Source organism: Artemia franciscana, chromosome 19 (genome assembly GCF_032884065.1).
Source record: "Artemia franciscana chromosome 19, ASM3288406v1, whole genome shotgun sequence".
In the NCBI taxonomy this organism is placed as follows: Eukaryota; Metazoa; Arthropoda; class Branchiopoda; order Anostraca; family Artemiidae; genus Artemia; species Artemia franciscana.
Window position 1 is genome coordinate 963,528 of NC_088881.1, and position 25,183 is coordinate 988,710.

At 34.9% G+C, this 25,183-nt stretch overlaps 1 protein-coding gene across 1 annotated transcript in view; it reads left to right on the forward strand.

Moving 5' to 3' along the window:
* Positions 1–9,949: 9,949 nt before the first annotated feature.
* The window catches only part of LOC136039145 (SH3 domain-binding protein 5 homolog), a 76,655-nt gene continuing 61,421 nt past the window's right edge, over positions 9,950–25,183 (forward strand). The window contains exons 1-3 of the mRNA XM_065722631.1: positions 9,950–10,115; positions 20,036–20,270; positions 24,965–25,027. Of these exons, the coding sequence (XP_065578703.1) occupies positions 20,181–20,270; positions 24,965–25,027 (153 nt within the window). The 5' untranslated portion in view covers positions 9,950–10,115; positions 20,036–20,180. The remainder of the gene's footprint in view (positions 10,116–20,035; positions 20,271–24,964; positions 25,028–25,183) is intronic.

Here is a 25,183-nt window from a genome sequence, read left to right on the forward strand (position 1 = left end):
GTATGGTCTTTTCACTTTGTGCTGTAATTCTTCAACTTTAGGATCACTAGTTTAAAGTTTTTTTTTTACTTTGCCCCCTCCCCATGCCTCAGGTCCCACTCTTAAAGTAAAATCCTACGTGCATGCCTTTACTTACTGTAGGACATGAACTGAATTCCTTCTGAATTATTACTTTTGATGGAATGCTCACTCTTAGTTTTTGCTATAAATTTCCTGTTGTTCCCCTGACTAAAGGGTCCCTTGAATTTTCAGCAAGTAGGGGAAGAGTGAATGGTAAATATATATAGAAAGGGTATTAAACTGGGTGTAAATCGGATTGAGGGGAAAAAGAAACCTGGCTTTGACTTCCTAGCTATTTATATTATTAGGCTTTCTTTATGTATTTTCAACTTCGTACATTATATATTTACTTAAAGAGAAAGCTAAACAAATATTTAGGTTAGTATTGTACATCTTGGCGATAGTACCTTTTTTTTCCTACTTTATTATTCTTTTAAATTCGAGGTGAGAGCTATTTTTCGAAAAAAAAAATGTCTGAGAGAATGAATAGGGTGTTGAATATATAATTTTCTATGTCTCGGCTTCTTTCTAAAAGTATTTTTGGGGGTCTATGATACATTTTGTCCAAAACTATTGTGTGATCACAGGAGAGGGGATAGTTTTTTGCAAATTAGAATTTACCTCTATTTCGGGGGATGGGTTAAAAGGGGGATATAATTAAAAATAAAGAATGGGTTCTTAAGTTCTTACAAATAAAGAACTATCATTGACTTTGCAATTTATGTGTTTTAGGTTGTTGTGTAATTTATTTTCATAATGTTTTATAGTCACCAAAAATACGAACTAATATGACAAAGTGAGTAGAAGCTAGGATGATTGGTTTCTTCTGTATAGTAATTCTTTTCATTTTCATTTTTATTTTTTATTTTTATTAATAAGACTCAGAAAAGCACCTTTCTTTGAGATTTTGAGCGCTATTACTGAGTGGCTGATAACAAAACCCCATTGAAGACATTGTTGCCTTTGAGTAAGGAAACCCTTCTTAAAGAAGGTGGAGGTTGCGATAGGCCTCAAAAGTCCATGTCTATCATGATATCTCTATGGTTCTAAGGTCAATAACCTGTCTACAGTTATTTTCATAATGGATGTATGGGGAGAACGCGGTAAGTCAGGTAAGGTGGTGCCCTCATCTCTCAGAAAGTCGCAGTAAATGAACATGATAAAATCAGGTGGAATAAACGAAAATTTTCTCTCAAAAGAGAATTACTATACATGGGGATGAGTACCATTTAGAAGGGTGATAAAATAGAATATGAATATTAAGAAGATTAAAAACGCAGTTTTATGTGAATTGTCTGTTGTAGTTATTAATTTTCCACGTGTATTTCTACCAAGTGTCATTTTTTATCAAATTTTTCTTTTATGAGTTTCTTTACTGCATTAAAAATTGTCTTTTTCATGACGTCTTTATTACTAATACTGCTAGTAACAACTCACTGCAGCGCCAAGCCGCCTGAGGCAAACACAGCCACGCAAGCATCTCTTCCGTCCCAATCTGCTCAAGGCCTCACTCCAAACCATCTCTAGTAGTTCCAGTTTTCAGTAAATCCTTCCCTAGGAACTCTTCTTATCCCCTTAGGGGACAAACTGCTTTTCGTTTAGCCTTAGATTGCTGGCTGGCTAGATACTCTATACTTGCTTACTTTACTGATGGAAGCAATCAGGCGGTCCTACCTTGCCCTTCAATGAGGATGCTAGAGACTTGTTTGGTGCATATGGTGCGGTCTGCTTTCGAGTACTCTGCAAGTGGGAGCTGCTGGGTTGTCCATCTGTTCTAGGTCTGATTTGGCCATGTTCTACTAGTTTTCCCACTGCCCTCCTTGATGTCTCCTCTATGACCTGAGGCGCTCAGCTAGAAGAATTTGACATCGCAAGTTCTCTGATGCTTCTGTAAGACATGCCCTAACCATTTCAGTCGGTATTCCTTTATTGTGAGGGCAACGATTCTCTTGACACCACACATTCATTGCATATCCACGTTGGATATTTGGTCACGCAGATATATCCTGAAGATATTTCACAGACAGATATGCTCGAATACATTTTGCGCGTATTCATGCAGTTACTTCACCGACCATGTTACGCATCCGTACAGAACCAAAGGTCTAATATATAGCAAAATTCTTGTTATTTTCAGTCGCTTCTAAAATTTTTCTTGTCCATTAATCTTTTAGGTTTGGAAGGACATATTAGAGGAAAGACAAGCCTATACCAGGAGCCTCTTGTCTTATCGCAGATATCGCTACTTAATTAACTTAGTTTGTGACCAAAGGCTCATACTAATATGATGAAATGTTAAATGGGAGTTCTGACAGAATCAGACTGAATCCAATAACTCATTTACTGCTAAAAGTCCATGTTGTATATTGTGTATATTAAACATGACAGATAAATTCATTTCAATGTTTATATGCTAAAAATTTTCTAGTCCGGACAAAATTTGATTACATTGGACCAGTACTTCTACTGCTGAAGGCTCATCATAGTACATAAAAATGCTGAAGGCTCATGATAATAAACTAACGATTGCTTTAGCTTGAACAAAACCTGATTAATCCGGGCAAGCTTTTTTACTGCTTAAGACTGTTGATAATACATTGAAAATGAAAGTTATTTTTAATGTATTTTTAGATGAAGATTTAATGCTTCATTGAATAATTTACTGTTGTAGATGATAAATCTTCAGCACTAAGTTATTTTACTGCCGAAAAATAATTGATGATAATATGCTAACAATGACCCAAGTTTGAACAAAATCTTATCAAATTGGGGAAGATATTTTACTGCAGAAATCACAGGACAATGTATGTAAATTCGGGCTAACCCCGATGTGTGTAAATGAGTAAATATCGGACCAAGACCTAAGACAAGATTGAATCCCGCTGAAAAGCACAACGCTGAAATCATATTTTAATTATAAATGATCAAAATTTTCTGCCTCATGCCTAGTGTTTATTAGTGTCAATAGTTCAATATGTTGAGTTACCTAATAATATTAAGTAGCTCAAAATATTTGAGCATTGAAGAGGACATATCATGTCCTCTTCTTGTACCCACTTGTTAATGAGCCCTTGTCAATGAGCAAAGGGGTCCCTGAATCCATATTTTGACTTTGTCTGTGCTGTCCATGTAATCCCCGAAAACCAATCTTGTTGTTACGAAGATGGAAGTTCAAAGTATACGAAGATCAATTATGCCGCATTTAAAAGTACATAAATGGAATTGTTGTGGTTTCGAAGAAAATGTATGGCGTGGTTTCTTCAATTATTCTTCTAAGGAAGGCGAGGTATATTCAAATGGTCTTATCACAGGTAGCGTCGTTTTTTCTTGTTTTTTTTAGACCAGTGCACTTCGTATCGAAGGAGTTGTCGGAGCAACTTCGAAAAGGGCTTATTCAATTGGAAACTGAAAGGGCTAGTGCCCGTTTTAACGGTTGAAAGTGATCAGAGGGCAACAAATCCCCCTCTCACACCCAGCATTTCTCCAAACATATCCGATCAAAATTTTTAGATAACCATTTTGTTCAACGTGGTTTAAAAGTCCGGAAATTTAAAGGGATGGCTGTATGAACCTTAGAGGAGGCTCATTTGGATGAAAATTGGAAGTTCTAGTTCCCTTTTAAGAGTTAAAAGTGACGGAGGGCATTTAGCCCCCTCCCCCTACTGCCCTTCTTTTCACCAAACGAATCTGATTGAAATTGTGAAATAGGGATTTTGTTCAAAGTAATCCAAAGAACATATATCAATGTCCCTAGAGTTGACACAACCAACCAGTGCGCTCGGGATAGGGTTGTTAGTCATTTCCTGGGGGTATGTAAGGTTTCTATGTAATGGGAGGTCGTATAAACTTCAGATGTGGCTCTTTTGACTTGAAATTGGAAGCAATAGTTCCTTTTTTAAGAGTCAAAAGTGATTTGAGGGCAAAGGAGTAGCTCCAGCATTTTTAGTTGAGGAGGGGGGTCGAGAGGCGTCCACATCCGGATAGACAAGGGATATAGACTATATAATAGTTACTTTCTCCAAATTACTGAGGGGCGGTAAATTCCCCCCCCCCCGCAACGAGGCCCTGTTCGAAAGCCACCAGCCCCCTCCCCCCATCCACTCCCATCATTTCTCCAAGACATCCAGTCAAAATTTGGAGATAGTAATTTTGTTCATCATAGTTGTAGGGTCTGGAAATTACGTCTTTGAGGAAAACAACGCCTCTCCCATAGCTCTCAGGGCAAGGGTTGTAAATAATTTCCTGGGGGCATATAAGGTTTTTATAGGAAGGATGGTCATATATACTTTGGAGCGGACTCATTGGAATGGTAATTGGAATTAGTAGTGCTCTTTGTAAGCGTAAAAATATCGGAATGTAGTTACCCTCTCCCCTCTACACACACACGTCGTGTTTTACCGAAATACATCCAATAGAAATTTTGAGACAGTAATTTTATTTAAAATAGTCCAAAGATTATATGACACGGCTTCTGGGGCTGATACACCAACAGTGGCGCCTGAGGCAGGGGATTAATTTGCTATGGCGCAGGGAGGGGAAGCTAATGCCCCCTCCAGACCCAAGTTTGCCCCCCAGCTGAAATTTAGTTTCTGCAAAAAAATCTTGCAAAAATCAAGATAAGTCTGTATAATTCAAGTATCCAGAGAAACAGGTCAGTTTTCTTTAGTATATCTTTGCCTTTATGGTAATGCATGACCCGTTTTTCAGTTTTCATTGTCATTTTCACTTGATTTGGAAAAATTGGCTCCAATTTCCCCCCCCCAGGATTTTGACGAAATTACGCCACTAGCTTTGGGACGATGGTTGTAAGTTATGCCTTTGCAGCATCTAAGGTTGTTATGGAAGGGGGTTGTTTAAACTTTAGAGAGGTGGTTCATTTGGTTGAAATTGGAAGTTTGTCAAACTTTTAAGAGTCAAAAGCGATGGAGGTCAGCCAGTCTCCCCCCCCCCCCAGCCATCCACACCAAACCCATCAACTTGAAATTGTACGATGGCTATTTTGTTTAAAATAGTCCAAAGAACATATGATAATGCCTCCCGGGGTGACACAACCCCAAGCGCCCCGGGATAAGGGTTTTAAGTTATGCCCTGGGGGCATGTAAGGTTTTGGAATGGGTGTTGGAATAAAGATTCGGTGGGTCTCATTTGATTTGAAATTGGGAGTTATAGCGGTCATTTTTAGAGTCAAAGTGATTTCAGAGCAACCTACACCTCCCCCTTCCTGATGCCAATGATTTCCCAAAACAAACATCAAACAAAGCTTTGAGACATCACACTTTTTTCTGTATTGTCCAAAAGATTAGTAATTATGCGTTTGGGGATTTCAACATCCCTCCCCTGGCCTCAGGGGGGATGATAGATCATATGAAAACAAAGGGAATGTAAAGAAAGTGGAGGAAGCAATAAAACATGAACTAAGGAGGTGTGATTGGAGGCCAGGGATAAAATTAATGAGGATCTGGAAGATGCAGCTAGATGGCATATAGTAAAATATTATACTGACATGTTAATAACTTGAGAGGGAGTAGTCATTCCGAACTTGTCCCAGTTAAGAAAAGGAAGAGGGCTACAATTAGTGATAGTGAAGAAGTTAAAGAGAGATGGACGGAACATATTGAGAATGTGCTAAACCGAGAAACAGTTGCAGGAAAAGATATAAAGGAGAATGAAAAAGTTTGTGATACCTTGGATGTGAAGGAAGATTTGTTTTGTAAGGAAGAATTAGCGACAGTACTAAAAGGATTAAAAAATATTAAGGCTCTAGATGCTGAGAGTGTGGTAACTGTGTTTTTTTAAATATGGTGGCTCTGAGGTTAGAATTAAGCTACTGAAGAATATGAATATGATTTTTGAAAAAGGGGAAGTACCTAAAGATTTTAGGAAAACCTTATTTACATCACTGTACAGGAATGGTGATAAGAGTGAGTGTCTTAATTATCGAGTTGCAAATTACTTAGTAATATGATACTTCTTAGACTGAGAGATGCTGTAGACAAAATTTTAAGAGAAGAACAGTGCAGGTTTAGAAAAGGTAAAGGAAGTGTCGACCAAATTTTTACTCTTAGGCTAATTTGCGAGAAGTGCTTTAGTTGTCAAACACCTTTGGTTCTTAATTTTATAAATTATAAGCAAGGGCTCGATTATGTTGATAGAAGAGCTTTAGCAAAGGTCTTATCCTTGTATTATATAACAGACAATTACTTTCAAATGATTAGCAGGTCGTCCTTGTCTGGGTTGGGAGGATGTCATAAATAAAGATTTAAAGGAAATGGGAACTTCCTGGGAGGGTGTAAAGAGGGAGGCTTTAAATAGATTAGGTTGGAGGAGGAGCGTGCGTAGCTGTGTTGGCCTCAGGCGGCTTGGTGCTGCAGTGAGTTATTAGTAATAGTTGTAGTAGTGCTATTTACGAGAGTAACACTACTGTGGTTAACGTTGGAAATGAGGTTAGCAGCTTGTTTGTACTAAATCAGGAGTTAAGCAGGATTTTTTTCTATTCCCCTCTATATGGATCTTTTTGATAGACTTTGTCTTAAGGAGCACAGGAAAGGCAATGGGAGACCATGGAATCAAATGGGTAAAAAAAATCCCCTAGACTCAGGTTATGCTGATGATTTAAGCATCGTAGAAGAAAGTGTGAGCAAAATGAATAATTTTTGGAGGTTTTATGAGTTCAAGGTACTAGAATAGGTTTGAAAATTAATGGTGAGTTACTAAGGCTATGAATAAGTTAAGATGAAAAGGTGATGTTGGGTAACGAAAAGATTGATCAGGTATGCAGCTCCACTTACCTTGGTAGTATTGTTGGTAAACTCGGTTGGAGCGTTGAAGATGTTAAAAGTAGAATAGTCGAGGCTCAAGAAGTTTTTTCACAGTTAAAAAGAGTTTGGAAGAATAGGAAGATAAGTCTGCAGACCAAAATTAGAATATAGACACTTTTCATTGTTTTAACATTATTAATGATCTTGATTCAAGAGGCATAAGAGATTACCTTCGGTATGCTCCAAGCCACTCAGGTTTAACTGGTAACCACCAGGCGGATTAAATTACAAAAAAATGCTTTAAATATTGACCAGCCAAGTGACAGACCGATCCCCATTAGAGACATACACCGCTGGAAATTATTAGAGGTATTATCAAATAAGAATACTTACTTGTGCTTGGGTCACGTTCTAGCCTTGTCCAGACCCATCGTGGCATCCAGAATCTGCCGACAAGCGTCCTTCTATTGTTCTTTTTCACGCGCGACTGGCTCGATCAACTGAATCCATTGTCTATTCCAGCGATACCCATGCTTCTTGAAACCTCCTATTGGCTCGAGGTTGGCTCTAACTGTCGATAACTTTGTCTTTTTCTGTCCTCTGAGCTTCTTCTTCTAGTGCGTAAGGAGTTGGCATTTCAAGCACCGTTTGCTGAACGAGTCCTCCGGTCGGCGCAGTGTATGCCCTAATCACCGTAGTCACCTCGCTTTGACAGCATCTGAGACAAGTGGTATATCACCACGTCTTCTTCTGATGACATCATTAGAGACGTGGTCAGAGACGCAGGCCAAGAATACAGCACAGACACTTGTGGCGGAAGACGTTCAGGTCGTTAGCTTCCCCAGCTCTGAGTGGCCACGTTTTGCAACCATAAAGAAGTACAGAGAGGACCAACGTGCTATATATCTGGAGCTTTGTTTGAAGGGAGATTTCGTTTCGTAGCCAAAGACACTTCCGAAGCTGAACTAATGCTGCCCAGGCTGGGTAGATGCGGCTTTGTATTTCATTTAGAGCTTCGCCCTTGGGATTTATTAGTTAACCTAAATATTTGAAATTCTGGACCTCCTTGACTGGGACGCTTTTTAATGTGATCGGAGTTTCATCTAGCCCAGAGGCGCGAATTGATTTTCTTTTCGATTGGCTGATCTTTGGTCCAATAGCAAGGGATCCAGAAACAATGTCGTCTATCATGACCTGTGCTTCTGTTACAGACTCAGCCAAAATATCTACGTTATCGGCGTAATCAAGGTCTGTTATTGATTGTGTTGGACTGATTCCCACACCTTTGTATTTTCAAAGGATCTTCATGCTCTGTTCGATGACAACGTTAAATCAAATAGGCAATAGGGCATAACCCTGTCGCACTCCTTCGTCAATTGATAGTCCCTTAGAGATTTCTTCGTCTGATCTTACAAATTTCCTCGTTCCCTCATAATAAGGCATAATTAAACGGATAATTTTTTCCGGCAATCCATCATTCATCATTGCATCCCAGATAGCGTTTCTCTTCACCGAGTCAAACGTCGTTACAAAGTCGATAAAGACTTGTTTCCAGTTGGTGTATAAAGCGGTGTTCCAAGATCTATCTCAGGCTAAAAATGTGATCACAGCATCCCATACCAGAACTGAGTCCTGCTTGATATGGCTTCTTCCGACCGCTCCTTATATATAGTCTGACCGTAAATAAGAATGATCCAATTTTATCTCCCTTCCCCAATAAGTACCTTTCTAAAAATTATCATAGAATTCGGTCTGGCTCAAAAGGACTAAATTTTCAGGCATTCTAATATTAGTTCCGTAATTCAATTGACTCAGTTCCCTCTTCCTCTATCTGCAGGGACTGTAATATAAAAAAATGAAACAATTGGCCATTGCCAATTTGAATGTAATATACTGACGTCTGAACAATATACCTTACAATGTAAACTGTTGAAGTGCTTCAAACACCACAAAATTTTAGTATCAGCTAGGAGTCTCTCTGACTATACCCGCACACATAGCTGAGAACTCAATATTTATCCTCTTATGTTTCAACTCCCAGAATCAAAACATTTACTGACAGAAATCTGAGCAGATTCAAAATAAATAAGAAGCAACCAATTCATAAGCTTTGTTTATCTCACAGAGTGAATCAAACAGAAAAAGGCTATATAGTCTCGACTGAAAAGCCCCCGTTCGCTGAAACAGAAGAAGAATATTGGAAGGTACGTTGATGCCAGAAGAAGACAATGGTCAAGTATGGCTCTGAAGTAGGGTTGCTCAAAAAAGCAGATGTAGATTTACTAGTTGTTTTCCAGAGAAATTCCTTACGGGTTGTTCTGAATACCCGGCTTACTGACCGTAATTCAAACAGTAGGTTGTACGAATAATGTGGTTCAATCCAGCTTTCTAGGGCTATAATGACAAAAAGGTTGAGATGGCTAGGGCACGTTCAATGGGTGACGGATGATAGATTGCCAAAGATTGTCATTTTCGGCCAACCGTCTATGGCTAAACGGAAAGCAGGTCGTCCTCGCTCGGGGTGGGATCATGTCACAAAAAAGATTTAAAGTCAATGGGAACTTCCTGGGAAGTTGTAAAAAGGGAGGCTTTAAAATAGATTGGGATAGAGGAAAGTGTTTGTAGCTGTGTTGGTCTCAGGTGGTTCGTTGCTACTTTGAGTTGTTAATAGTAATAGCAGTAGTATTGAGTACAAAGAACACTTAAGGGTCATATTAATATTTTTAACATTTTTAGCATAATGACAGATATGCAAACTTTTGACGCTCAGTCTTTGGCAGAACCCTAAGAACTACAATCATAGTTGAATTGATTGTATATTGATGTCAATGCAAATAAAGTACCAAAGGCTACTCAAAAGATGCCCAACAGGACTGTACTAAAAATTTAAAAAATGTGTCTCAAAGTTATTCTTAATTTTGGTAATGTGTGATTGAAGATATCTCTGCTGTATTTATCAAAATTTTATTCTTGTTTCTTAGATAACGTTTTTAAAATATCTTACATATATAAATGGGGAGTGATCACAAAGAAATGTTACAAAAAATCGCTTTGCTGGACATCTGGATTGTGTACATTTTGCCAGCAATTCGAACGCAATTATAATTCAAATCTAAAATTTGCGTGATTCTCAGATCACACTCTCGGCAATACACGGCAACTCTCTGGAATTCGAGAATGAAGAAACTGAAGAAAACTAGCTCATAGCCTATTCATAGCCTATTTGCTAGAAATAAAAAGCAACATTTTGCTAATTTTGATTTTCTTTTGTTTATTGATTTAATGGTTAATATTAAGGTACTTAAGCTATTTTTATTCTCTTCTTTTAATCTTATGACTGGTAGCATGGGATTTCTTTTTCCTGGCTTCTCTGTAGTGCTTGGAAAGCCATTAAAATGTTTAACCCCCCTGATTCAAGAGGAACAGACTCATCTGATGTTTTTACAGGTGAGGACAGTATCATAAAAGTTTGTTTGACAACATGGGGTAGCCTGGTCCCCTTAATCAACCACTGGGTGGGATTATGAAAGAAATTAGCCTATGCTGGTAATAAAGTAAATTGAAGTCTGTCAATTAAACCCAATATTGGTTGAATCATCTAATGGTGCTAACTGCTTTAAGATAAAAGATCAAGCAGTGCTGAACAAGGTTCTAGAAAATGGGTAACTAGGTTTTGGCTGAGGATCTAGTGTTAACAATTTCCTGTGAAAAGGATTTCTCTGTTCAAAATTAAACAGGGATTGCATTCAAATCTTCCAATGGCTACATGCCTGGAGGCCTTTTATTCTTTGATAAAGGTATTTTGACAATAGAGACTTTATTAGATGAACTGAAGGACCAAGGTTTCACAAGAGTAGGCTACTTCCGCTTGTTGGTCAATAGACATTTGACCAAGTGAATGTTGATGGTTCTACATTGCTCCCTTGCTTAAAATTCCTGAATTTATATCTACCCTAGTAATGCCAAAAAAGGTCAAGATGTATATTATCCATATCATGATCTGAAACCACTACCAAAGGCAAGGTCACACAGTAAATGTTTAGTTTTGTTCCAAGTGCTCTAAAGTGTATATTACTGCATATAGCAAGATTTTGACAATTGCCTATTGTTTCTTTATCACTTCTGAGAAATGATTTGATCAGCTCTGTTGTTAATATTGATATTCAGTCATCTATAAAAGTATTAGTTACAAGGGTTGAGATGGATAATCAGCCTACTCTTTCAGTTGTTAATATTTATGTAAATAAACCCTCTTTTTCCAATATTCCTACCTTCAAGAAACTATTAGACTTATCCTCAAACCAACTAATACTTGATGATTTTAATCTTCACCACCCTCTGTGGCATTCAACTCACCCTAGAGACCCTCAATCTTTGCTTCTTTTGGATTTAATCTCTCTCAGTCAGAACTCCAACGCACTAATTACACCTAATAATTTAGAAACTTATGTGTATTCCCTCAATGGTAAAAAATTTAGTAAAATTCTAGTTAATTGACTTCTTGCTATCTCAGAAAGGGTTTAGGTTAGGAAAATGAAACTCTCAGAGATGGGTCTACAGGCTAAAGTATGTCCTGGAGAGGTATTCTGAAGTACCCACCTCCACTCCTCCCTCTAGAGGGCCCTGAAATTTGCCTATATGACAGGTCTATACCTATTGAAATTTTGACAAAACAACATTCTACCTTAATTTTCAGTTACTAGTTACTTTTTCTCTGCCTTTAGTTCTGAAAAATGCAATTCATGTTATTTGAGTAGAATTTTGAGCCATATCAAGGTTTTTTTTCAATATTTAGGAAATGTATTTGCATATCTTTAAAACCTTATAAAATGGAATGGAGTAAAGTTATGAAGTTGAAAACAATTTTGTTGTACTTCAATTAAGCAGAAGATCTATTTTGGAAGGTTTCACTTTTATAACACACATCTTTTTAAAGGTCATTAAAGGTCAGAGCCCTCTAGAGGAAGAAGGAGTAGAGATAGTTGCTTCACAATACCTTCCCAGGACAAACCTGACCTTTGTTTTGTTGCTAACAGACTATCTGTTTATAGTAGGGCATCTTAGTTTCCTGATAATCTTGGTAGTCAGTACTATCCAACTATCACAGAACTGTCTAAAAGATCAGTTTTCTCTAAATTCAATATTGCACCTAGATGGATTTTTATGGCACTTGGTATTAACCAAGTGACATACAACAATCACAAATACTGTTGGTCTGTCTGTCTGTCAGTCCTGGTTTTGCTACTTTAGGCACTTCCAGGTAAGGTAGGACAATGAAATTTGGCTGGCGTATCAGGGACCAGACCAGATTAAATTAGAAATAGTCATTTTCCTGATTTTACCATCTGGGGGAGAATGGGGGACTGGTTAATTCAGAAAAAAAAAGTATTTTTGACTTACAAATGGTTGATCAGATCTTAATGAAATTTGATGTTTGGAAGGATATCATGTCTCAGAGCTCTTATTTTAAATCCCGACCAGATCTGGTGACATGGGGGGGAGTTGGGAGGGGGAAACCTAAAATCATGGTAAACACTTGAAGTGGAGGGATCAGGATGAAACTTGGCAGGAAAAATAAACACAAGTCCTAGATACATGATTGACATAACTGGAACAGATCTGCTCTCTTTGGGATAGTTGGGGGGGAGGGTTAATTCTGAAAAAATAGAAAAAAATGAGGTATTTTTAACTTATGAATGGGTGATTGGATCTCAATGAAATTTGATATTTAGAAGGATATCATGTCTCAGAACTCTTATTTTAAATCCCAACTGGATCTGGTGACATTGGGGGGGGGGAACCTAAAATCATGGAAAATGCTTAGAGTGAAGGGATCGAGATCAAAGCTCTTATTTTAAATCCCAAACAGATCTGGTGACTTGGGGGGGGGCCTAAAATCATGGAAAATGCTTAGATGGGAGGAATTGGGATGAAACTGGGTGGGAAAATACCCAGAAGTTGTAGATAAATGATTGGTGTGATTGGAATGGGTCTGTTCTATTTGGGGGAATTGGGGGGGGGGTAATTCTGAAAAATTAGAAAAAATGACATATTTTTAACTTACAAAGGAGTGATTGGATCTTCATGAAACCTCATATGTAGAAGGACCTCATAACTCAGATCTCTTATTTTAAATCTCAACTAGATCCAGCATCATTGGGGGGGGGACTGGAAATCCTAGAAAATACTTAAAGCAGAGAGATCAGGATAAAACTGGATAGGAAGAATAAAAACAAGTCTAAGATACATTACTGACAAATGAAAGCAAATTCTCTTAGAATTAATAAAACCTGTAATGCAGCTACTAATATTTATGTCATTTAGACTTGTGTTTTTTTTATTCAGTTACCTTTTATCATTTATAAATAAATTATATATTATATCATTTATATTATCTTTCTATTATACATTTTATATATCATTACATTATTATACTAGTTATTATGACATACTCACAACCATAATTTTTTTATTACATTTTGGAATAATTGGATTAATTTCTGCTTCTTCCTGAAGGGTACTCTTAATTACAAATTTGAATTTGCAGAAAGGACTACTTCAAACATGAGATAAAAATGGACTCTTAAGAGACACAACAACTACAGCCAAAAACAAATATCAGATGCACCATTTGGTTTTGATTATTATTATAATAAAAAGAGTGTATATTTCTTTGAATATGTAATCTTGTGCCAAGTTCGGTGGCCACATTAAATACTTCCACTCAGAAATGGAAAAACAAAATTGAATTACTTAATATAGAAACTACTTCAACTCTTAAAAGTTATTAAGAGTTATTAAAAGTAACACCCAGTACAGGGGTGTTTTTTGAATTGGTTTGAATAGCTTTTTTACATTCTTCTTTTCACCAAATGTTTGGCTGTTTTTTTGTTTTTTTTCTTAAGAAGGGAAATTTATTGGATTTGGTACCGGTTGAATTGCTGATCTTGCTGCACGCTCAAGGATGTGAGAGATTTTTGTTGCTTGAGATTCCACATCACCCTCATCAGTCAGCTCATTGTAATTTGCTTTATCTAATTCTTGCTTGAATCGATTCCAGTTTGCCTTCCTTAGATTAAATTTATGTGTTGGTTGATTTGTATCATGTTTTTGGTTGTCAATTTGAACCAACAGTGCACTATGTTTAGTTCGCAGTTCTAACACCTGTGATATTTCAATATATGGTATGATCAAAGTTGGGCCAATTTGTAAATCAGTTGTAGAATATCTATTACTTTTTATATTGTAATGAGTTGGGAGCCCAAATGACGTGAGAACAGTAAACCCTTCTTGTTCAACTATTAAATTTTCAATGGAAGAGGTAGCTTTATTTGATGAGTTGTAATTCTCCCACATGCAACTATGGGCATTAAAATCACAACAAAATAGTATTTTTGGTATTAATCTTTTCTCTTAACACCTCTATTATATTATTATTTTCTTTCGGTTATAGAAAAATGTTATCTTTAAGGGCTGCTGGTTCTTCATATTTATATAGACACTAATGATGTCAATTTCATTGGGATGATCTATGGGAGAATGGCATATGCTTTAACTGGTTAAAGAAGAGGCCCCAAAACGACCTTTAGGGCAGACGGGACATACGGGGACTTATTATAATCAAGTCAATATTATTTATAGAAACAAAAATAGTAAAAAAAAAAAAAATTATTATAGAACCTTATGTAACCTTTCTTGGAACCCTTTGCTTGTATATGATTTTATTTCTTCTTATTAATATTTACTTATTTTCGGAAAACCACTTCTTTCAAAAAATGTTTTAAAAATTAATTCTGTGTTTGTTGTTTAGGAGCAGGCTATTAGTCTTTTTCGGTTTTTCTACATAAAAGTTAACATTGTTGGACTGCAATTCAAATTTTGAAAAACAATAAGATATTCCATCAAAACTTTTAATCTGCAGTAGTTTTGCGCAGTAAATTTTAAAAATAGTTTTACTGTAAGATTTCGTGCAAATGAGGAGAGGGACGATCATCACATTAGTTGCAAATCTGCATAAATTTTTATCTTCTATAGTACTTCATAAATTTTTATTTATTTTTCTATTTCTTATCAGATTCTATTTCTTAATTTTTCTATTCTATCTATTTCTTAATAGATTCTTCATAAATATCTTCTATAGAATTGTTTCTTTATTTATTTTTTCTTTTTTATTGAGATTCTCTGGTCCTTCAATTTAAGCTGATGTGTCTGCCTAGACTAAATAAATATTGGTCCTTGTCCTTAAGTAAAAAAAAAACATATTTTATACTTTATAAAAATAAAATATTGTTTATTTATTTATTTTTCTTTTTTTATTGAGACTCCCTGGTCTTCAAACTTTAGTTAAGGTGTCTGCATAGACTAAATATAGTAATGAAGATTAGCATGAAAAATTGTGCTAAGACTGAATATTACAATATTTATTTTCATATTCAGTGTTATTATTAAAGTCTCCTTGGTTCAATCTGCGTATCGACATTAAAACTTAAAACGAACAGAAATTATTCCGTATATAAAAAAGCTGCCCCCTCAACGCCCCGCTCTTACGCTAAAATTTGACTCTTTGTCACAACTCTACTTTGTAAAACAATAAAAAAAAACTTTAGCGTAAAGAACGGGGCGTTGAGGAGGGGACAGCCTCATTCATATACGGAATAATATCTGTTCGTTTTAATTTTTAATTTTGCTCCTTACTTTCAGGTTAAAAACATTTGTTTTTTTTTTAATTTCTGAATTGTTTGAGTTTAAGCAGGTTTTAAATTTGGTTCACAGTACATAAATAATTGAAAAGAAATTTGCATATTAATTTTACTTTTTCAAAACTAATCTTAATCTTAAACAATCTAATTTTGTTTTTGGTTTCAGTTGTTTAAGAATTACTCCTGAATAACAAAGGCTATTTAATTAGAATAATAGCCTCTTTTCAAACAGTTTGTGGTAATGAACTGTAATAAGGAGCGACCCAGCTCAATAGTAACCGAAATTCGAAAAAACAGAATTTTGATACCAATAGTTACATCAAAAGAATCACATTTGAATGCTGATTTTACAAATGTAAGTTTCTTACCCATCAAAAGTTTCGAGCCCGAAAAAATTTGCCCTATTTTAGAAAATAAGGGGAAACACCCCCTAAAATTCATAGAATCTTAACGAAAATCTCACCATCAGAGAACCGTACTTTTAAAGTTTCAAGCTCCTATCTACAAAAATATGGAATTTTGTTTTTTTTGCCAGAAGAATTTTTTTTTTGTTTTTTACGTGGGAGGATATTTATATGGAGGAATTTATCATGAGGAAAGAGAATATCCATGAAGGGGGCGCAGGATTTTCTAGCATTATTTAAAAAAACAATGAGAAAATAGATTAAAAAAAATTTCAACTGGAAGTAATGAGCAGCATCAAAACTTAAAACGAACATAAAATATTACGTATATAAGGGGTTTTGTCTCCTCCACAATACCTTGCTATTTACGCTGAAGTATTTTTACTAATTTCAGCTATTTATTCTAATTCCTTTGTGATTCAGGGGTCATTCTTAAAGATTTGGGGACAAAATTCAACCTTTGGTGTAAAGAGCGAGGGGGCGGACCTCATATACGTAATAAAAATACACAAATATAGAAGTTCACTTCGTAAGTTAATTCGTAAAGTCCCCTCCTCAACACCCCGCTCTTTACGCTAAAGTTTTTTTTATTGTTTTAAAAAGTAGAGTTGTGAGAAAGAGTCAAACTTTAGCGTAAAGAGCGGGGCTTTGAGTAGGGGACAACCCCTTTCATATACGGAATAATTTCTGTTCTTTATAAGTTTTAATGTCGCTCTTTACTTCCAGTTAAAAAAAACTTGTTTTTTTATTCAATAAAAGTTTTGAAAAAAAACTAGCGGAAGAGCGAGCTACTGAGGAGAGGCAACCCATCTCATATGCGTAATATTTTCTGTTCGCTAAGTTTTAATGTTGCTTTTTACTTTCAGCTGAAAAAATTGCTTTCATTTAATTGCTGATCGTTTTTAAATATTGCTGGGAAATCTAGCTCCCCCTCCATGGAAAATTTCCTTTCCCCACGAGAAATTTCTCCATGGAAAGATTCTCCAATGTAACTTAAATTAACGATACTTGCGGAACTAATTTTGTAAGGCATAGTAACAAAACAGCCAAAGAGGTCGAAACTATTTTTACGAAAACAAGAGTTGCAAGTTAAGAAATTCTCAAATGACTGAAATGAATGAAAGAAAATATCTTTAAAATATATTGGTAATAATTTATGTTCGTTTTAAGTTTTAATGTTATCCCTTACTTTCATTTGGAAAAAACTTGTTTTTTATATTTAATCTCTCGTTGTTTTTTAAGTAATGCTTGGATATCCAGCGCCCCTTCATATAAATTAACTTCCCCCATGAAAAATTCCTCCATGGAATTATCCTCCCATGTAATCCAATCCCCCCAACCAGAAAAAAATCCCCCCTGAAAACGTCTGTATACTTACCAATAATAAATACTGTGTGTAAACAATGGGCAAAGTTCATAACTTGCAGCCCTTACCCCGGGGACTGGGGGGGATTATTAGATATTTCGACTATGCTGAACAAAATGGCAATCTCAAATTTTGATTCGGTGACTTTGGGAAAAAATAAGCGTGGGAGAGAGCCTAGTTACCCTCCAATTTTTTTGGTCACTTAAACTGGGCTCTAGAACTTTTAGTTTCCATTTGAATGAGCCTTCTCTCAAAATTCTAGATCGACCCAGGAAAAAAAATAACACCCATCCGTGATGTCTCTTGTGGCAAAAAAAAAATCCACATTTATGGAGATAGGAGCTTAAAACCTCTAAAGTAGGGTTCTCTGATACGTGGAATCTGATTGTGTGATTTTTATTAAAATTCTATGACTTTTAGTGGGTGTTCCCCCTTTCTTTTAGAAAATAAGGTAAATTTTCTCAGGCTCGTGACTTTTGATGAGTAGGACTAAACTTGATGAAACTTGTATATTCAAAATCAGCATAAAAATCAAAATTTTTTGATCCATCTATTGGTATCAAAATTCCTTTCTTTTGAGTTTTGGCTACAGTTGCACCAGGTCGCTCCTTACTTACAGTTCGTTGCCACGAGTATTTGCCACGAGTATTTGCCACAAAGTATTTGGACAGTATGAAGTTAGAAAGCAATTGTTACTACATAATGTGCGGAATAATTGTACCTAACACATTAGGCTTGCAGACCTACTGTATTATTCCCGTCACCCCTAATGTGCAAATATATAGCTCAAATTTTTTCTTAAGTATTATATTTTTATCTTTCTTTCGTATATCTCATTAGGATTGAGTGTCAGAAAAACATATTAGAAGAATGTTAGGTAGGGGGCCTATCATACAAGTACCTAAATAATTTAAAAATGAATACAAACCATCAAAATTAGGAGTTTTTGGCTAAGGACTTTGGCTAAGATGCAGTTAAACTGGGGTATATATCCTAGCTACAATAAAGATGAGTTTATTAAAATTTTCAGAATGAATATTTGTTTTCTTTAAAGTATGTTTTTGCCTTTGGTGTAGTTTTTTAATTAGCAACTTAAAACTACTACTACTACTACTACTAATAACTCACTGCAGCACCAAGCCGCCTGAGGCCAACACAGCTACGCACGCTCCTCCTCCAACCTAATCTATTTAAAGCCTCCCTCTTTACACCCTCCCAGGAAGTTCCCATTTCTTTTAAATCCTTATTTATGACATCCTCCCAACCCAGACAAGGACGACCTGCTTTCCGTGTAGCCCCAGACGGTTGGCCAAAAAGGACAATCTTCGGTAATCTGTCATCCTTCATCCGAAGAACGTGGCCTAGCCATCTCAACCTTTCTTTCATTATAGCCCTAGAAAGCGGGATTGAACCACACTTTTCGTACAACCTACTGTTTGAAATACGGTCAGTCAGCCGGGTACCCAGAACAATCCGTAGGCAATTTCTCTGGAAAACATCTAGTAAATTTTCATCTGCTTTTCGGAGTGCCCATGCTTCAGAGCCATATTTGACCACTGTCATCACTGTAGCTTCCAATATTCTAATCTTGGTTTGTAGGCTTATCTTTCTATTCTTCCAAACTTTTTTTAACTGTGAAAAAACACCCTGAGCTTTAGCTATTCTACTTTTAACATCTTCACTGCTCCCACCATCTTTACTAATAATACTACCAAGGTAACTGAAGCTCCCGACCTGATCAATCTTTTCGTTACCTAAGGTCACCTGTTCATCTTCACTTATTCCTAACCTTAGTGACTTAGTCTTCTTAACATTAATTTTCAAGCCTATTTTAGCACCCTGAACTCGTAAAACCTCTAAAAATTCATTCATTTTGCTCACACTTTCATCTAATATGCTTAAATCATCAGCATAATCTAAGTCCAGGAGCGTTCTTCCTCCCCATTTGATTCCATGGTCTCCAATTGCCTTTCCTGTGCTCCTTAAGACGAAGTCCATCAAAATGATCCATATAAAGGGGGATAGAACACAACCCTGCTTAACTCCTGATTTAATACAAAACCAGTTGCTAACCTCATTTCCTACCTTAACCGCAGCAGTATTATTCTCGTACATATTGCAAATCACTTTAATGTATTTTTCTGGTATACCATATAACGATAAGACCTTTGTTAACGCTGTTCTATCAACAGAATCGAAAGCTTGCTCATAATCGATAAAACTAAGGACCAAAGGTGTTTGACAACGAAGGGACTTCTCAATTATTAACCTAAGAGTGAAAACATGGTCGACACATCCTCTACCTTTTCTAAAACCGCATTGTTCTTCCCTTAAAACTTTGTCTACAGCAACTTAAAACGATCTTTTTTATTAGTTATCTTAGTAATTTTTTTCTTATTTACAATAATATTTGTTTCGGATTTATTTGCTTTTTCATAAAATTTTTGCATACAGCCTAAACGATTTATATACATCCATATCTATAATGTTATAAAGAATTGTTATTTAAATGTTTTTATTCTTCATAGCTATATTGGGTATTGTTTTGAATGATAATAGCATGAAGTAAGTTTGTCCATTCGTAGACAGTTGCAAAGGTTTTTGCATCTTTGGCCCTCAGGGAATGCCAAAAATATTACTAGAGTAAAAAGATTATGACTTCTTGGAGTCTTTTTCTGACCATTTTTTTCTTGTTGTGTTCTTTTCTTTGCCTATAAATCTGTAGTTTTATGTTGTTTTTTTTTTTAGTTCACTCAAAGAATTCATTTTGAAGAAAACTCCTTTTTAATCAAACCGTAAATCACATATGAAGGTAGACCCATCAGAGAAAGAGAAATAGTTCCAATTCTGGTGAATAACAGGTTAAAGGCAACCAAAAGACAATATCCAACTGATGAATAAAGTTAGTCCAGTTTTGGAAGGTGAGCGTAGAGACGCTCAGCAAAATGAAGATGAGGATGAAAGACTCGATCCCAGGATTCAGGTATGCACCATTGCAGGGTTGCCAACTTTGAAAAAAGTGAAAAATATATATTCCTACAAAGTGTTAGGCAGTAGATCTGACATGACTGTCAAGTTTCATAAGAGTCTAGATCCCTGTCTGGGAACATTTTGGGTAAAATTATAGCAGTTCCTGTAACTGGCTTACCAATAAAGTGAACATATCACTTGATGCCTTTTTTTATGCTCTTTACGAATATAATAATCGCTTCTACCTTAAATTCAAATTAAGCACTTTTTAACCTAACCTTATTATAAATAATTTTAGTACTGAGAAAATGTAGTATTATGTTGTCGAAAACAGCGCGGAGAAAACGTAGTATTATTTTGTCGGAAACAACGGATAGCTCGTACTTTATTTGAAAATTCGTCATTTTTAAGAGCTTAAAAAGTGCTTAAATTTGAATTTGTAGTAGAAGCGACTATTATATTCGTAAAGAACATAAAAAAAGGCATCAATTGGTATGTTCGCTTTATTGGTAAGTCAGTTATATGAACTGTCATAATTTTTAGAAAATTCGTCATTTTTAAAATCTAGAAAAGTGCCTGAATCTCAATTTAAGGTAGAAGCGATTATTATATTCGTAAAGAGCATAAAAAAGGCATCAAGAGCTATGTTCACTGTATAGGAAAGCCAGTTATATGAACTGCTATAATTCTACCAAATTTTGGTTATATTAAAACAATATTAGATAAAACAATAAAGATAATAATAACAAAACAATGAAGTATTAAGAAGAAGTAAGTACTAAGGAAAGGGACAACGAGGAATTTATACACCATAAGTATCTTAAAATAATTAGAAAAAAGAAGCAAATCCATTTTGGTTGAAAAGACTTCGATATGAACTTTAGAAATTTTTGGCAGTAGCAGGGGCCAAATTATTAAAAAGAAGAAGGAAAGACATAGGCGAAAAATCATCAAAATTAAATTTTTACGGACGAAAGTGTTGTCAAATTCTACGAGTTTGTTTTTCTTATCCTCCAAGAGTAAAACTACCACATATCACCATTAATAAATAAGTGAAACTGATCACGAACAGGAAATTATAGTAGATAACATAGTCAAACTCAAAACGAGTAAAAAATAAAAGGATTAGGGCTAACAACCCCCGTGTCTTCCCAAGACCAAAACATGATTCTGCATGAAAAATATTTTGTGTTAAAAATTTATTAGAAAAAAAAATCAAATACGAATTTGCACTGTTAGCAGTAAGGAAGCTGAAATTAAACCTTATTTTAATTAATTAAACCAATTTTTTAAATTGGTAATTAAAATGGTAATTGGTAATTAATTGGCAATTAAACCTTATTTTTAAACCAATTTTAATCTAGTTTTAATCATATTTTGGTCTGAAGACAATCCTGGAACAAAAATAAAATGTATTATTATCAGGAAGAGAAAAAAAAATTATAATCACACCGTTTATTTACTTTAGGAATAATATCTCTCTTTGATTTGTAAGTTGGATAGATGTGGTTAATTAAGAACAAAATCGATTTAGAAGCATCCCTTTTATAAGGAAAATAAACATTCTGACAGCCAGCAAAAAGTATCAAATTTTTGTAAAAAGATGCCATGTGCAAAGGAAATCTACCTCTTGCAATAAATTTGTGCAAATTATTGGCACGTTAAAACCGTTGATGGTATCTCTAGTTAAATACTTTATGCCAAAGAGATTTTTTTTTGTGCTGGTCATTAATATTTGGGGTTTCATGACGTTTATTTTATGACATATAAAAGTAAAAAAGCGTTCTTATTTTATGTACAGACTAGTTAAAAAGTACTATTTTTTCAGTTTTTATGTTTATATAGTTTTTATTTATGGCATTATATATTATTTTTTTTTGTTTAATAAGATGAATAAATTTTAAAATCACTGATATAAGCTAAAGTGTACTGTTTACTGTGCTAAACTTGTAAAAGCGTAAGTGTAGTCATTGAGATCTGATTGCTTTAATTTTTACTCTTTTTTTTTATCAGAACTCTTGATTAGTGCAACAAACTGATTAAAAAATATTGTTTCTTTCGAGAGTTTTGCTGTATGAAATTCCACTGGCACTTAATTTCGAAATTTAAATTTCAGCATTTGAATGACTGCTACTTTCAGCTATACAAAGTTTTGAAAAAGTATCCTGCCTTATTTAATTCAAAACTCATTAAGAAATAGAAATCAGATACCTTGGAAAGCATAAATTCGGTGAATATTATTTAGAAAAAGCATAAATTTACGAAGTCCTTTTTTGAGGATATTATGATATTTGAATCAGGGAAAGGAATTTTATTCCTCAGAACACATTATCTCTGTATCCAAATACACAGATTTTTCACCAGTTTCAACATAGTTATCTATAAATTACCCTGAGGAAAGCGGTGATTCCTGTATCTTTTGTATCCTGACATGTTTTTATCGTTTATTGTAGAATTTTATTCTTCAGAACACATTATCTTTGTATCCAAATACACAGATTTTCCATTAATTTTAACATAGTTATGTATAAATAATCCTGAGGAAAGGGGTCATTTCCTTTATCTTTTGTATCCCAACATGTTAATATTGTTTATTGTAGAATAACCTTAAGTAATCAAGTTGTCATGTTAACCATACAAAGGGTTTCTACAAAGGAAGTCTAGCGCTGTTTGCTCAGTGTGCTTGTGCCTCAGGCAACTGTTATTTTGAGGGAATTCTCTCTTGGATTTAATGAATATACTACCAATCTTCAAGGCCATCCAATCCCTATTCTAGGGACAATTCTAGTCCCTATTCTATTTTCAATGTTTCCTTTCCTTTTAAGACAGTCCTTTTAAAATATGTAATTTTTAGATATATTATAAAAATCGAATTTTCTTCTGAGATATTTTCAATATCTCATTTCCTTTTATTATTTGTTTATCTCATTTATTCATTTTTAGATTCATCAATATCTTATGGTATATTTCTAGACTAACTTGGAAGTGGGGTATCAAGTTTGTCTCTGAGTAAAACAACCACCAACATTATATACTCCTATCCCAGTGAAATTCTTCAGTTAAGACTTTATACTTGATTGGAAAATCATAAAGGCTTAAGTTACAAAGACTTAATTCAAATATTGATTGAGTTTTTTTTTTTTATTATTATTGTTTTATACGTTTGCTTTATATTAGGCTAAAAAGAACAAGTTTTTTTTATATATTTATTATTGTTTTATACGTTTGCTTTATATTAGGCTAAAGAGAACAAGTTTTACCAAAATATACGCAAATTCTAATCTCTAGAAGATATGAGGGTCAATATCAGTAAAATTACTTCTTTAGGCCAGTATATTTAAATTTCTCCAGGAGCGGAAAAGTTAATTGGCCTAATATCTGGAGGGGGAGGGGGGTACTTCGCTTTGTACTGGTGATGAAATTAAGGAAGAATCAAATCACATAGACGAAGATTTGGATAAAATCTCGCAAGGTCAGGATTTTGAATTGCTTGTGCCAAGATTCCAAAAGTATTCTCAGAAAAATCAAAATTCTCAGTTGTATAAACGTACCCTGTGAATATTTACCATCGAAACGATTTAATCCCGTCAAATGAGCTTGCTGTAGGGTTTATTTTTTTATTATTTTATTCTTTTATTTTTTAGTGCAACAAATTGATTAAAAAATATTGTTTCTTTCGAGATTTTTTGCTGTATGAAATTCCATTGGAATTTGATTATTCAAAATTTAATGATAAAAACGCTCTGCATTTGAATGACTGCTACTTTCAGCTATACAAAATTTTGAAAAAGTATGCTCCCTTATTTAATTCAAAACTCATTAAGAAATAGAAATCAGAAACCAGGAGGGGGCATATGCCTGTGTTGTGTTGAAGGATGCTGTTGGATTTAATTTTTTTTTATGCCTAATATTATATGCCTCTGCTGTGTTGAAGGATCAGTTATTTGAAGGATGGCCTGATGTCCTTCAGAAAGAGGCTAACTTTAATAAAAACAGCGAAACAAATCTGTGATCAGCTGTGATCTGGGTATTTGGGTTTCATCTGGAAAATATTTTTGGAAAGACAAGCAGAAAGAAAAGAAAAACAGAGCTCGTATGTAAAGAAATGGTCTCTAGGAATATTGTTCCAAAAAAACTGGAGAAACTGAAGTTTGTGGCAGATTGTTCAAGATGAGATGCAATTACAGTGCCGGATTTTTCCGTGGCTTTTTGCAAAATGGGCCTAAATCCACTTTTTCTAATTTTAAAGGAGACTGAAATGAAAATAAATGCATAATAAAAAAAATCTTTCTCATAAATCAGAATTAAAGAACCTTGAAACTTGAAAGACTGATTTGTAGTTCACTTTCCGATCGGAATTAGCTAGAAATGTCAAAATTGCTGAATTGTTTGTTACTTAGAAGATGAAATTGCACTCTTTTTTACGCCCTTTTAGAGCATTTTATAACTCCGTCAGAATTAAAGTTAAGCCCATTTTGAATAAAGCAATCGATAGATCTCTTTGAGCTCTTTTAAACCATTTGCTTAACTTATTTCGGAAAAAAGGAGACTTCGTAAATTGGGAATTAACCAGAGTTGTTAACTGAAATCTATGTGAAATCATTTGTGTATGGAGGTATGGAATTTTCACCATTAGAAGTCCTGTGTCGAAATATGTTTATAATAAAGCATTTAGTTTTGGTTGTAAAATGTAATTTTAAATTACAGGTGGAACTGGAAAAAATGAATACAGCCAACGAGGAGATCAACAGACTGGAAAGAGAACTAGATGTAAGTCATCTTGCTGCTTATCAAACAGTTCGCGGTAACGAACTGTAGTAAGGAGCGACCCCACTCAATAGTAACCGAAACTCTAAAAAACGGAATTTTTATAACAATAGTTACATCAAAAGAATTGAATTTTAATGCTAATTTTAAATATATAAG